General features: G+C 37.2%; 1 protein-coding gene and 1 long non-coding RNA gene across 2 annotated transcripts in view; one reads left to right on the top strand and one right to left on the bottom strand.

Annotated features, from left to right (window-relative positions):
* LOC117406959 (integrin beta-like protein 1) overlaps positions 1-16,014 on the bottom strand; it is an 87,722-nt gene that overhangs the window by 41,199 nt on the left and 30,509 nt on the right. The window contains exons 6-7 of the mRNA XM_034011438.3: positions 13,725-13,865; positions 11,409-11,555 (exon numbers count right to left, since the gene is read on the bottom strand). Of these exons, the coding sequence (XP_033867329.3) occupies positions 11,409-11,555; positions 13,725-13,865 (288 nt within the window). The remainder of the gene's footprint in view (positions 1-11,408; positions 11,556-13,724; positions 13,866-16,014) is intronic.
* Positions 1-16,014, top strand: part of LOC117406967 (uncharacterized) — a 39,244-nt gene that overhangs the window by 9,400 nt on the left and 13,830 nt on the right. The gene's annotated exons all lie outside the window — the stretch shown is intronic.

The raw sequence follows: 16,014 nt of genomic DNA, 5'->3' as shown, positions 1-16,014 counted from the left end.
CAGTACGTATTGTATTACACTCTGTATTGTAAATGACAATGAAAGGACAAAAAGGGTAAGATTATAGTGCAGTAAGAATCTTGCAGTTAGGATGAGTGGTGAAGTGTAAAGTGTGTGAGAGGGCATCATGGTGTAGATGAATAGGCCCGATTATTTTGTGCTTAAATGAGATTTCCCCAGTCTAGGCCTCACTCCAAATTCCAGGCTCGACTGTACCCAGGGATTTAAAGATAGCTCTATAGGCATTCTTGTGTCATTGCACGTGTCCCATTACATTCATCACAAGACCGTATTCTGTAAAGGCAATGCGGCTTAAAATACCAAACCTGTTTGCAACAAGGTGACTGAATTCCTATCAGTAGGGCCCTATCCATTTCACAGCCGTGAAAAACGTGACACGGACCATGAAATTCATTCTGCACCATGAAATCTGGTCTGTTTTGTGTAATTTTACCCTGCACTAAAATCCAATTAAGTTATACGTACCGTTACAGGTTCCTAATGTGATTGTTAGCTTGCTTCAGTTTAAAAAAGAAAGTTCATCACGAACTGGACAGGATTTATTAATTACTCACGGATTGGTAGACACGGGCATCCGGGGCGGGTTTAGTATAACCTTTGGATCTCAACTGGTAGTACCGTCAGGCGAGTCAAATTAGACCTACATTTTAAAATGTGTCCAAAATAAATAAAAAAGTGCTACAATCATTACTGCAGCGGATCATGTAAAATAATTTGGAAGCCAAATATATACCAAGTAGTAGTATGAGCAGAAAAACCAATTAAAAGCACTGCAGAGACTTTCCGTTTATATTTTTAACCCTTGGATATATTGTCCAGCTATAGACCCGTCCCTAGCTTGGCGCTGTCTGTCAATTCCAACAAACTCTGTGTCTAAATACAGACGGGTATTTACACTGCAGAGACAGGGAATGAAGAAAAACAGCATTTCAGAATAGTTTTTGAGTTACTGTTGCATACAATGACGTTTAAAACCAGAACAGTTTTTTTGTTGTTGTTTGTTTTTTTTTAACAACAATAACAGAAACGCAACAATCATAGAGAGCCTCTGAATTTCAGTTTCATCTTCTTTTAGTGTTTCTACTTTGTTAGTAAAATGCTTTTGCTAACTAAAGAGGTTTAAATGTTTGCCGTATATTTTACCGTTTTTAACTACATGTTCATATTTTTGTTACACCACCATGAAATGTAAGATTTAAATAACTGAAACCATGAAATTTAAGATTTTTACAATGTTATGACTGTAAAATTTACAAAAATGTATCGTGAATTTGGTAGGGCCCTGCCTATCAGGTAAACATGCTGCTCCACTTTTATTTAGCCTTGAAATGTAATAGAATCAGGCTCCCAAGATTGAAGGAATTGATTGCAGGCATCAACTAAACACAATTGAAACGATTTACTGATTAATACCGTACATTGCTCATCATCTCAGCAGTTTCTGTTTTGGATGCCAGTCAAAGAGGAGTCAGTAACATCTGCAAGTCAAATTGGACTATTTTGCTCTGTTAAACTGCTGCTTCGGAAGTGTGATTTATTCCACAAACTGATTGCAGCCGTGGGTAATTAATCAGGGATCATTTTTAGCATACAGTAGATGGTGGAGGTTAGTGAAGTGGTTCATTTCATGTTTGTTTTTTTAAAACCTTAGCAATGTTAGACCTTTTTAAATTGCAATGATAATGTTTTAAAGAGCCAGTATCACTTCAAATAAGTTAAAAACAAAACAAAACCTGCAAGATGTATTCCTGTAAGATGCATTCCCTCTCCCCATCATCATCCTGGATCACTTGAAAGAACTTTCAGTACTTTTCAGTATTATGGACTGCTTCGTGGAACTCTGATCTATCCCAGGCTTGGTGATAGAGTGTTTACATTTTTGACTGTGGTCCTGTAATTAACATCTTCATTCTTTCCGGTCAGGTATAATCATGCCGCTCCCCAATACACGTTAGTAGTGCACCTATTATTCTCACTTGAGAGGTCCCCCGAGCTGCTGAATCCTGGTTTAGCATAATTCACAGGCTTTAGTGGTGCAAGATATCTGTAATGTTTTTTTTTCCCCACCCCCAAAGTTGGTCATCATAGTTCTCATACCGCAGCAGGAATATTCTAGCCTGAGCCAGTGAAACCTGGAAACTCACCATTAGATCATGGCTGTAGACAGTTAAAAAAACATCTGACAAATTCACAGCGCTAGCGCCAGTAATAATAAGTGGTTTTATTACAGAGTCCAGCCAAAAATATTTTATTGCTTTTGCACATTTAGCTGAAATTTAAATCCATTATATACACCATTGACCAAGTAACTGACAAGAGACAATTTTTACACCAGTATTTACAAAGTGCAACTAGCTATTTGTGATAAAAGAAAATATGTATAACATACCGTATTGATATGTTTAATAGCTGGTGTATAAGATAATATATTATCTATATCTAGATAGACGAATGTTCCATTCCACACTAAATGGTAACAAAATATCCCAATGCTCAGCACAAAATGTAAAACTGCAGGTGTTTCCTCAAGGAAATTCCACTAAAGAAAGAATGTGAAATCAGCAAGCATTTGCTCTCAGGCGAAGCTCTACATGAGTGCTGTTAAATCTTATTATTCACCCAGTCTCCAAAGTAGCAGTATCCTATTATGTTTACCTATGTTGAATGTAGAATCCATTTCCTTATACCATTGCTGGGGTATGTGGCAATTCATCTGTGAATAACTAAAAAAAAAAAAAAAAAATCTATTGAAGACACATAACCTTTATAAAACAACCCAGACTATCATTACCAGGTGTACGATTCTGTCAGTTTGACACCATGTACTATTTCAGCACAGTATTTATACTGTATAATGAATTATGAAGACTATAACAGACAAGGTGACATACATTATAGGTAGGGTTCTGGGATTTCTTAGTGCCCACAGTAACTTCAGTGTGTTGAATGTGTTTGTTTTGCGACCGTTTCCTCGACTTGTTTTTCCATTGAAACATCATGAAACCTGTTAATTGTGCAATAAGTTGATATGTTACTACTGTATCCACTTTAATTCTATATTCACAATTCTATAAGAAGGAACTGGGTGGCTCATGTTTAGACGTTAGAAATCAGCCCCCGTGTCCTTATTGTAGATTTGTACCAATAAGGCGTCGTAACATATGATGCATACATTATTTGAAGTGACAAAGTCAGGGTGAGTGAGTATAAAAGACAGCAAATTATTATTATTATTATTATTATTTATTTATGTTTTTCTGTTTTGCTATATTCCAGTTCATTTAATTGTTCTTCATCCAATTCAGCATGTCTGCTTATTTCTTCTGGGATTTTTTTGCTGGTAATTGGTCACTCATTTTTATAGCTTTACTGTACATCTGTAACTGTAAACAAAATGGCTACTGTACTTTCTGTAAAGCAGCACAGTGATTTCTAATAATGTGATGAGGCTCCAACTGTCTGTATCCATCCAATATATGGACAGCTGGAACCTTGCTCAACCAATCACATTGCTTGTTTCCCGTTCTTTTGCCAGCCCTGGATTTTATATATATATATACACACATACAGGCAGGTAGGTTGGCCCAAACATCTTGGAGAACTAACCACAGTTCTTCTGTGGATTTAGGCAGCCTCAGTTGCTTCTCTCTCTTCATGTAATCCCAGACAGACTCGATGATGTTAAGATCAGGGCTCTGTGGGGGCCATACCATCACTTCCAGGACTCCTTGTTCTTCTTTACGCTGAAGATAGTTCTTAATGACTTTCACTGTATGTTTGGGGTCGTTGTCATGCTGCAGAATAAATTTGGGGCCAATCAGATGCCTCCCTGATGGTATTGCATGATGGATAAGTATCTGCCTGTACTTCTCAGCATTGAGGAGACCATTAATTCTGACCAAATCCCCAACTCCATTTGCAGAAATGCAGCCCCAAACTTACAAGGAACCTCCACCATGCTTCACTGTTGCCTGCAGACACTCATTCGTGTACCGCTCTCCAGCCCTTCGGCGAACAAACTGCCTTCTGCTACAGCCAAATATTTCAAATTTTGACTCATCAGTCCAGAGCACCTGCTGCCATTTTTCTGCACCCCAGTTCCTGTGTTTTCGTGCATAGTTGAGTCGCTTGGCCTTGTTTCCACGTTGGAGGTATGGCTTTTTGGCCGCAAGTCTTCCATGAAGGCCACTTCTGACCAGACTTCTCCGGACAGTAGATGGGTGTACCAGGGTCCCACTGTTTTCTGCCAATTCTGAGCTGATGGCACTGCTGGACATCTTCCGATTGCGAAGGGAAGTAAGCATGATGTGTCTTTCATCTGCTGCAGTAAGTTTCCTTGGCCGACCACTGCGTCTACGGTCCTCAACGTTGCCCGTTGCTGGTGCAGTATAACTACCTTGTGTCTTGTTGCTGTGCTCAGTCTTGCCATGGTGTATGACTTTTGAAATTAAACAGTCTTCAGCAACCTCACCTTATTAGCTGAGTTTGGCTGTTCCTCACCCAGTTTTATTCCTCCTACACAGCTGTTTCTGTTTCAGTTAATGATTGTGTTTCAACCTACGTATTGAATTGATGATCATTAGCACCTGTTTGGTATAATTGTTTAATCATACACCTGACTATATGCCTACAAAATCCCTGACTTTGTGCAAGTGTACCTAGAATAATTGATGCTGTTTTGAAGGCAAAGGGTGGTCACACCAAATATGGATTTGATGTAGATTTTTCTTCTGTTCACTCACTTTGCATTTAGTTAATTAATCTATTAACATGTCTATTTTTGAAAGCATTCTTACTTTACAGCATTTTTTCACACCTGCCTAAAACGTTTGCACAGTACTGATTTTATATATATATATATATATATATATATATATATAAAATATATTACAGATATAAACTTCCTCAGTGTATTTAAGTCATGCCATTTTATAGATTTATCTTAACGGTTACGCAATACATTTGAAAGGTTATTCCTTTATGCAAAAACTAATGCCATGACTTTAGCAGAATGAATTCAGACTGTCTCCATTCACTTCAAGGTCGCCCAGATGAATTGGCCATGTCCAAGCAACATGACCTCTGAGAGAAAACACTAGACAAGGATCTATTCAACAGACATGCCTCACTGGTCAATCCAGACAAGAAAGGAAAGGGCAATCCTACTATAAAAATGGTACAATGCAATATAAAATAAAGTTGTGTTAGGTATAGTTTCTAAGACACTCCACCTTACCGCCCCCCCTCTATTACAATGGAGAAGACTCATACAAAATTACTAATCATGCATAATGTTCCAACCTAACTACTGTAGTAGAGGTCGGCAAAGTGCAGCCGAAAAAACAACTATCGAAATTTTGTGTTTCAGCACATTAATTTGTACAAAGTGCAAACAATTAGCATACAGTATCTCATTTGGAACTGCTGAAACAGGAACATTGATTTAAATGTATTGTCACGTAACGGGGAGCAAACCAAAACAAAAGCCTCAAAACATGTTGATGCTCTTCATGCCCTGCTTTATTGATCTCTGCCTACATCATGCTTTGCTCCATTAATTAACTCATCAACCCCCTTTACTACCGATGTCACAGCCTCACATGGGCTAGCCCATTGACAAGTCCCAAAGCAACCCCAAGCAAACAGGCTCCAGCTTCCTACCAGTGCCTAGCTCTAACTATCTGGGGAACCAATTTACATTTACAAACAGCATTTGACAAATCAAGAAACATGTTTCGAAAACAGGCTACTATCTAATGCTTACAGTATGTGTATACAAATTACCATGGCAAAAGAGGGAACAGTTTTTATTTTGTGGTACATCCTGCAATTATTTCAAGTCTCACCACATTAGCTGCTATTAATGAAACATTAGTATATTTATTGGTAATGCTTTGTAATACTTCTCATAAATAAGTTATACAGCCCTATTCAAATAATGAATTACTGCATAGTCTGTGTTTCTATATGGCACAGGACCCTATTGAGGAATGTATTACACTAAGCACACCAACTTTATTATGAACTTTTTTTCCACTGTTCTGTCCATTCTGGGATAAATGCCAGTTTAAGCATTATTTCAGGTGCTTCATTAAATGCATATAGTCATGTAGGCTCCAAGGAAAAGGAAAATGGACTGCATATTTAACCGCATATAAAACAACAATTTAAAAAACATGCAATCTGGTTTTAGGTCAGGTCATAGTACTGTGACTGCAGCATTATGGATGATATCAAAATGACTAGATCAAAAAATCAACATGTTTATCCCTTGTTTATTGATCTTTCCAAGGCCTCTGATATGGTTGATCATGCATTACTCAATGCAAGATTATTGTGTGCTGGTATTGGATTGCAAGCAGCGGTATGGTTTCAAAATTACCTTACTAATAGATCACAGATTGTCAAACATGCAAATATGATGTCAAATCCTGTTTTGTTAAATAAGAGTGTTCCTCAAGGATCTACTCTCGGCCCGTTATTGTTTAACCTATATATTAATAACATTGGTGATAACATTAAACACTGTAAGTACCATCTTTATGCAGATGATACTATTTTATACTCATGTAATCCCTCCTCTTCCTTGGCAATCAATAATTTGCAGGCTGATTTTGATTCCATTCAACAAGCCTTAATTAATCGGAAGCTTCTTTTAAATTCTAGTAAGACAAAAGCTATGGTATTTTCTTCTACAAGGACAAATGCTACTAAAGAATTATCTTTAGTTACTTTAGATAACAAAGTTATTGAGGTAGATGATAACTACAAGTATCTGGGTATCTCGTTGGATAGTAATCTCGATTTTAAGGTCCATATTGATAATATTGCAAAAAAAAAGAAATTCGTGATAGGTTTCTTTTATAGACTCCGATCTTGTTTTTCTGTAGTTACAAAAAAAAGGCTCTTTGCTTGTATATTCTTACCACAAATTGATTATGGGGACACAGTCTATAGATTTGCATTACCCTTAACATTAAGCAAACTAGATCCTATATATCATGCAGCCTTGAGATATATAACGAATTCAAGGTACAGTACTCATCATTGTGTGTTATTTGGTTGGCTGGACCTCCTTGGTTTTGCGAAGGTTGAAGCACTGGTATATTCTGTTATATAAGGCTATTCTTTGTAAATGACCTCCATATATAAATGAATACTTTATAGTCGCTTTTTGTAACTACAGTATTAGATTGCATACATTTTTGAATTTCACGGTTCCTAAAGTGCGTACAGAGGCTGCTAAAAGATCATTAACTAGTACAATTTAAGAGTAAGCTGCACGATTATCTACTTGAGAGTTGTGCATGTTTTAAGTAGTTGAGTAGACTTGTTGCTGTTTGTTACTATTTGATTGTTGACAGTTTCACTGATGATTGTATTATTATGATTAGTATTTTATTTTTGTATCTATGTTTTTGTACTGTGTTTTATTGTGTTGCTGCTGCCTTTCTTGGCTAGGTTGCACTGTGCTTACCTAGTAAAATAAAGGTTTAAAAATGTATATATATATATAAAATATATAAATAAATAAATAAAAAGTAAGCCAAAGGAAACCAGATTTGTTCACAAATAATCTTGACATACAATATTGAATTCATTTCTTATTAAAAACAGGGGTAAACTGTTTTTTCGTATGGGGAAGCCAAGACAAAAACAGTTTACGTAAAAAATAATATTCCTTCAGTTTAAATCCATAATTCATTTCTCCACAAAAGGGTCATTAAATGATCTTAATTGCCAAACAAGGAGATAGATAATTGGTCACCAGTAGACATTAAACTCTAACCATTGATGCACTTTTTTTGCAATGGTCTGAAGGTGGCTTTGGAAAGTTGCCCCTCAGACCCCTGCTTTGCTGCTCAGATTGCATCACAGAAACATTATGATTACATCAGTGTAATCCAAAAGAAAATTGACAATAGTATATAACCTCTTTGTACACATTGTCCACTGTGAAATGAAACATAATTAAAGGTCATACACATCACCACAAAGTCCTTTCCCAGGTTACACTTTGGTAGGCTAAGCCCATTGTACTTCAACAACATATTATTATTGCACTGAAAACCTCATTTTACCTTTCTATTTTTAGCTGTAAACAGAGTCATATTTTGATAAATCAAAAGAGAAATGAATACTTTTCATCATCAGATTCGCTCTCTCTCCTCTTTTCTACTATTAATCCACCAGAGTGCATGGAGACTGCCTTCTCAGAGATCTTCTCAAAGCCTGATCATAATTACATGTTTTATATGGAGAGAGAGAAAAAATCACTATGTGGAAGAATGATAAGACTCAGAAGTGACCAGCAACTGATGAGATATGGTATATAATCAAAAGACAATTTTATCTAACAAATAAGAATAAGAATTTAACAAAAAAAAAAAAAAAAAAAACACAATGTTGCTACTGAATTGGTTTCCAGGAGCACATTAGGAGGGGTGGCGGTGGTGTGGAAATTGTTAGCTCCTGAAGCAAGCTTTTCAGTTGCCACCTTGTAATCAACCAATGAGAAGAGCAGAGAAAATATGGAGAAATTGATTGTTGAAGTGGCTAAATACCCAGAATTATAGGATACTGAAAATGAAAAATATAAATAAACGACGAGACAGCATTTTAATATTTGAAAATCTGGGACTGTTTACAGCCGAAACCACGTTTCTTTCAAATATCCCCACATTTCCGAAATGATTTATTGATGTCCAATTTTAATCATAATTTGATACATAAATTCAATTTTAAAAACTAAACAAAACAACAAGGTCAAAAAGCTTAAAATCGCTATGTACTTTGAGCTGACGGGTGTGTTACGGGCCATTGGTGCCCGCAGCCGTAGTTACGCACAGTGCGTACCATTGGTTTGCAAAATTTTGGCTTCATAAGTGTGGACTCGCATGTAATCTCAGTTGAAGCGAAACAGACATTTTAAGCTTATAGGATTGTACTGTTTATTTAGTAGTAATTCATTATGTGTTTTATTTTGTATACAAAGTCGCCTTGTGTAAGGACGTCTGCTAAGAAATAATAATAATGATATTGATAGTAATGAGCAAACAGAAGCAGATAAGTTTGGTTGAAGTCTTGAAAAATAGCGAAAGTCTTTCTTCTGATGACCCAGAATGTCAGAGTGAAAAAAATCAGTAAAAGCACTGAACTGTCTGTTTCTGTCACTGTAATGGTGGTGAAGTTTTAAGTGCCGAAAATACATCCTCAGTCTATATGAAAATGAATAATACATTTCCTGATCATTAACACATAATTGCCAAGTTGTGTTATTATTATTACTAATGTTTTATTTTTTTAACTGCCTGTTTTGTTACAACGTGTAAGATTTTATGTTTATACGCCATGCTTAGGGGGTGAGTAATGATTACATTAGTTGTAGTGATTGTGAGAGTAATGATTAGAAATGGAACCAGCAAAACAGATTTGTGAGCTAGTTTTTCCCCTAGTCTCTATTTAGCTGTCATTGTAGTTGCTGTTCTGTCTTGATGGTAGTGCGCTGTGTTTATTAATTTTTAGAAATAGAAATGGTGATGCAATTTGATTACAGTTTTATAAATGTGACAGTAAGCCTCAGGAAAGACAAAATGCAGCACTCCGATAGGCTGAAACTCTTTCCAGCATAGTGATGCAGAGTCGTTATCGGCATGAGATGGGATGTCGCTGTGGTTCAGTTTTATGTACCATGAGAAATATTTCTGGGGCCTCTCCTGTTTCGGGCTATTGCAATGGCAGGGGCAAAAATGAGGGTCGTTCAGGGAGGGGGTGCAGTACACGGAGGTCCAGGATACAGGGGATCAAAAGCACTAAAATGTATTTGATTTTCACATTCGTAGTTCTTTGTTGTGTGTATGTGTGTAATATACATATATACACACACACACACACACACACACGCATACGCATGACCCTCACACACTCCCATTAATATTAAAATATTTTTAAACACAGTTTAAATAACCAATTCAAAACAACTGTTAAGCTAAGGAGAGACAGGCGCGGCACACAAGGAATTTTGCCGCTTGTATCGCTGCCATTGCTTTCATATGGTGTTGGACAGATCAGCGCGGGACAATACCGTTTTTTTCTGACTGCCGCGCGGTACCATCGGTGGATTAAGCAATCGCAGCCAAGTGCTGACAAAACGTGTTTGCCAGGAAAAATCACGAATGAAACTGTTGTCTGCGGAGGTGTCCAAGCACCCTGAAGTGTTTGATCCCTCCCATATTTCATGAAAGGACAGGCAAGTCAGTGTTTTATCGCCTTTGATAAGCATCCTTCCTGACTCTATTATATTTGGCTATAAAAGGACTCTATTATAACTGGCTATAAAAGGATATATTACCCTTTAGTAGTAGGCTACTTGCTGTCTGCAACGTATTGTATGTTCCTTTGCTAAGCTGATCACTCATTTCATACACCTGCATATAGATGACAGAAAAATAACTTTGAAAAACAAACCAGTGTTTTTATTTAGTAGATTATAGGGGGGCATTACAGCTATGGCCAAAAGTTTTGCATCACGGCCAGGGCCGGCCTTAGGGCAAGGCGAGCAATGTGGCGGCCTAGTGCGATACATTTAAGGGGGCCCCACACGCGTCACAAATTCTATGACGTCTTCAGAGTCGAAACAGTTACGTGAGTATTATGTTGGCCCTTCACAAGTATGAGTCGGGCCATTGTAAAAGGAAAATAAAAAATATAAAGAAATTCATGTCAAGCAGCAACAAGGAGCTCTGCTGCCGTATCTAGACAAACCAGCAAATAAAAACCTGCTTCGGGAAGCAACTGAATCCGATTCAGACTCTTCACAAGAATCATCTCCAAAATGTTGATTTCTGCTTACCAATGTAGCATTACCACATTTGCACTTTGACTGACAAAGTGGACGTAGTTCCTCATGTGAGTGTACTCAATCATAAGAAATGTATTTTTTAAAAATGCAGCATCTAAGGGTTAGCTGTCTGACAGGCTAATCAATAGCCTGTCCCTCTTTACATTCCACTGAAGAAAACCAAGATACAGCACAGGACAGTGCAGCATCGTCTTTTAAAGTTTTACTGGAGGCTTTTCTTAAAGTGAGTAGGCTACTATTAAATCGATAATGAAATCGAGATTGTGTGTATTAAAGTAAGACGGACAACCGTCTGAATAGGTATCTGCGCCAATTAAATGTTTGGAAGTACAACTGTAAATGCAGCGTGGTATAAAATAAAGCTGCTTCTTGGCTAGAATATTCAGAAAAATATCTGCGCCGCGCGTTCAGTGCGAACACAAGAAATCCGCTTTCCGCCACATACACAGCGTCCTGTGTGAATGAGCCTGAAGTCTGCAGGCTGATTTAAAATTGTAAAAAAATCAAGGAATAGAAGATTAATTACCTCTTCCAGAGCAAGGCATATTTGAACTTCCCTGACATTTTTTTTTGCTCTCCTCCAAGGATAGACGGCAGGACAATGGATGCTCACACTTCTTCCCAGTCCAGCCGTCCTTACAGTCACACCTCCCACAGTTACACTGACCATGACCTTCACAGCACACATAGAGGGATAAAAAGAGAGTTCAGTTAATTCCATGGGGCTTTGAGTGGAAACAGACAACATATCAAGGTAATGTACTACTTTTTTTAAAGCAAAAAATGCAAAAAAGACAATATTTAAGCACAGCCTGAGGAAAAATAAGTAGGAATAAAAATAAATAAATAAATAAATAAATAAAACAGTTTAGCAGTCAGATATCACAGTCTACCTGGCTACAAATGCACAATGGCCTGAACATTGGGTAGAAGCACAAAGCTCCAGATGCATTGTTTGAAACAGGTGTTTCTTGTCCAGTGTTGAAGGTTTCTGTGATTTGGGCCACGCTTGTTGCTTGTCACAATACGATGCATGCTTTTTTAGGCTTGATACGCAATGACACTCTTGCAGCTATATTGCAGTTGTGCTTTTAGTGGTGGTTTACTGGCAACACTGCCATTACAGAATGTTTTGATGATGATGTAACCACTGGTTTTAGGAAGGAGCCTGTTGCACTGGCACCCTTGTGAAGTCACAGAGATTGTTCTGCTCTCCCTGGACTGTTGCTGAATAGTTGAACACAGTTTATATTAGTATGTATGCAAATTTGTGGCCATATGACATGTCAAGAATCAACGATAATCTAGTTAATTCTCGACAAGTCGCATGGCCACAGAATTGCATACATTGGAGACTAAGGGATTTTCTAATGTTACTTACAAATTAATTGGGCAGTGCCATAATTCTCTTTCTTGATTGAGAGGGCAATGTCTTTCTTGTTCCAACTCTTGATAACACTGTCTCAAAATATAAGTAAACAGCTTTTTTCTGTTTTTTTTAAAAAAAACAATCAATGCAGTTCTATCACCTTCTGACCGTTTTGAAATTGATGGACTGGCAGCACAGATTTACTGTGCATCTTCATGTGTGGGTCAAGGTATGTTTACTAGCCTAAACAAGAAATTCAAAAATAAATACAAGAATATAGAATTTAAGAGACCAATTCAGAATCCACTAAATTTGATCATCTATCGTTTCAGGAAAAAATTAAACAATTAGAACCATGTTTTGTGCGTGTTGTAGTAGTAATGTATTAGGTTACCTAAATGAATTGAGATTGCCTACATACACTTCCAAAAATCTTCATTATAAAATCCATTCACCTGCTACCCGGCAGTATTGTCATTTTGGTTTGCAGACAAGAAAATTGAAAGATTTCTGAGACAGATACACATCATCTTTTTAAAACCAGAGCGAGGTCGAAAGATTTCTAAGACTGGACTCTTCACTGAAAAGTGGACACTGAAAGTTCATGTGCAGGGCAAGCTGAAACCGATTTCATCAGTGGTTTGTCCTACATAATTCACAAGGTGGGTGAAAAGTTCACGCCACTCTCAATGTTTATAAAATGTACATTTTCCTGAAGAAAATAACGCTGCTACATGTAAACACAGATTACAGAATGGGTTATGCCATTTAGAATCTGTCATAACAAAATATATCAAGTGTAATCCCACTAGTTTGAAAATGATCAGAAGCTGCACAAGCAAGTCATCCCACATATTTACCACAGTAATTTTCTAGGTTTTCCTTCTGTTTGTACCTTGCATTGAAAGCTCTTAACCATTTATATTATGCAGTCATATCACTATCAGAATAGTGCATAACTTCAGACTGTCCGCTTTCACACAAATCCTGTTTACACATTTGGTGTTTGATTCCTTTCCTTATGTCCATGCTTTCCATAGTTCTGCGTCATTGCTACATAACTGAGTCAAAGTTTCAGCATCAGAAAATATACAACTAAAGACAAACAATAGTAATTACTATAGAGTCCCAATTGGCTCTGAGGAAAAGCAGGTCCATTTGTGTAAATGAAGGGCAATTAGGATGTTGCTTAGCTGGTAATAAGAGTACTGTATGTTTTGCACTGTTATTAATGGGTTGTTTCATTCCAAATTCAATCATATAAATTCAGGGCAAGGTTTGCTGTTTCAGACAATTTTATAACCACATTTTGTGAAGCTACACAATGTTCCTTTACGAAAACACCACCTAAGGTTTTCTTCATGCATAAGAAATAGCTGTAAGCCCTTCTCCACACCACCTCTAAATGCCTATAGTAAAAACTACATTTAACATGTATTTCTATCAACAAAACTACCACATAGAATTATTTACCTGAGCAAAAATCATCTGCATATCTGTCATACGTTGAATGACAGTTTCTCTCGTCACATTCACAGGTATCACCATGAACATCTCCCCATTCACCTGTAGGATCCACATCATAACAAGTACATTCACCACATATGCAGGTTCCTTAAAGAAAAAAAAAAAAGAAGCTATAAAGCCTTGTGTTTGAAATAAGTAGAAATCATAGGATCCTGGATTAAAGTCAGATGGAAAGCACCTCCAAAGCAAATCGTAAATGCCATGCTGGCAGAAGGCAGATGTTCTGGCCGAGAGGGAAGAGTGCCCTCAAGCGAGCCGTCTACATCACATTCTGCAGAACCATCTTTGGAGGTCAACCATCCAAATGGTAGGAGGCACATACCACTTCATGACTGCCAGTTTCACCCCACTCATTAAAGCCTGAGTATTGGCAGTGAGTAATAGAACTTAGAAAACAAATCCAGCTGTCAGTGGATTCCAGATGTCAGTTGTTCTGCAGACAGGTCCTGAATTCTTAGAGGACACTTTTGAGCAGACACATCAAGCCTTAAAGTGGTTGTGAATCGAACATAATAAAATTCAACCTTGAATGTTAACAAATTCTAACGCAAAAGTTAGCTATTTATATGGATCCTGAAATTGCTTATCTCTCAAGATACCATGTATATATATATATATTGACTAGACTGTGGAGAAATGCAAGCTTTTTTAGAAAGGGGTTTTAAAACACTATGAACACCATTCCAAAAATGTGGTATTTTATATTGGTGTATTTTTATCATTTAAAGCTAAGGTGTTGGCAAGATTTCAGTTGAAAAATTAAGTGGGGCACTTAAATTATTTTTTGAGCTCTTCACAGTGAAGATGTATTGTTCATTATTTAGTAATTCCTACATTTAACATGTTATTTTTCCCCTTTGTATTGGGGTTTTGTTCTAAATCTGGAACAATTCGGGATTGCAAACATTTGCCAACTGTTTACCACTGAACTTTGAAAAGAATGCCAATAAGTAAGCACTAAAACAAAAAGAACTGAATTGACCTGTGAAAAGAGCTTCAAAGAAAGTTTCAGTTAAATTAATACTGCAGTGTAATGGGGAACTGAACAGTTTAACCTCGCTTGCAAGGTCATTGATTCCCAGAATAACTTGTGTTATGGGGAGAATGTCGATTTACAATCGCTTCAAAAGCTATGCTGAGAATTGCACAGGTGAAGGAGGAGCATAGCGTGTCACAGACCTGCTGCCAGGCATAAGCAAGCAAGCTTACAATGTATCAATGAAGTGAAAAGCTGAAAAGTTTTGTCAAGTTTGTCTTTCCTGTTAGTTATTGTGTGTAGACCTGATTTGAATGTGAGCAGTATTTAAAGATAAAAATGTAATTACAAATTAACGGCTGAATGCTAAGGCATTGAAAGAAAATAAAATATTTGTTGAATAAGCAGTGAAACGGCAAAGCTGCAAAAAACAATGTGCCTAGAGTAAATTAAAGACATGCATGGGCACCCTCATCCGAAAACAACGTAGTCATTTGAGGAAGGCTGTGCTTACATCTGGATTGAAAGGGGAGTAGTACTGCTTGTAGTCTCAGTGCAAATATCTGGAAATTGCTTTAAATTTAGATATTTCTGTAAGCGGGTCTATTTTTATTGAGCAAAGTCATTTCCTTTCATATGCATGTATTGAAGACCTGAAATTAGTTTCGTTGGTCAGTTTACTTTGTTGCTACTTTGTAATCGGTACAGCAACTGAATTAAAAGAGTAAGGGCATTATTCATAGGGTCATATGTAAAATATAAAGTCACAGTAACAGGCTATAATAAACCAGCATAATAAACAAAAAATGTGCAGATGCTTTTTCTTTTTTCGGGGTGGGGGAGGCGGGAGGCGGGCCTGGTCTTTGTCAGTAATAGAACTGTCCATTACAGGAATGTGGTTTACATGGAAAACACACACACACACACACATATATATATTGCTCCTATAAATATGAAAGAGACTGGATTTTGCAAGAATGTACAGGGAAGTGTGATTTAGCTAGTTAGAAACGAAGGCCCTGTCCACAATATGCCTTTAAACCTTATTAGTTGCCTTTAAACCGACTTAAAACTAAAGTGCTAAATACGGTTTGCGTCTACACTACGCAGCGTTTAATACTGTACTCGAGACCACCTCAGGGCGTTGTCTCGAGTCCGGTTCTAAATTAGATCGCCTCAGGTAGTGCAGAAGTGTGGACCCTGCAATACCAAAATACATTTTTTGTGTATCCTTCAATATCCCAAAATGCTTTGATATGT

Source organism: Acipenser ruthenus, chromosome 8 (genome assembly GCF_902713425.1).
Source record: "Acipenser ruthenus chromosome 8, fAciRut3.2 maternal haplotype, whole genome shotgun sequence".
Taxonomy (NCBI): domain Eukaryota; kingdom Metazoa; phylum Chordata; class Actinopteri; order Acipenseriformes; family Acipenseridae; genus Acipenser; species Acipenser ruthenus.
Note: the sequence above shows the minus strand (reverse complement) of the source record. Positions and strands in the feature narration are given on the sequence as shown.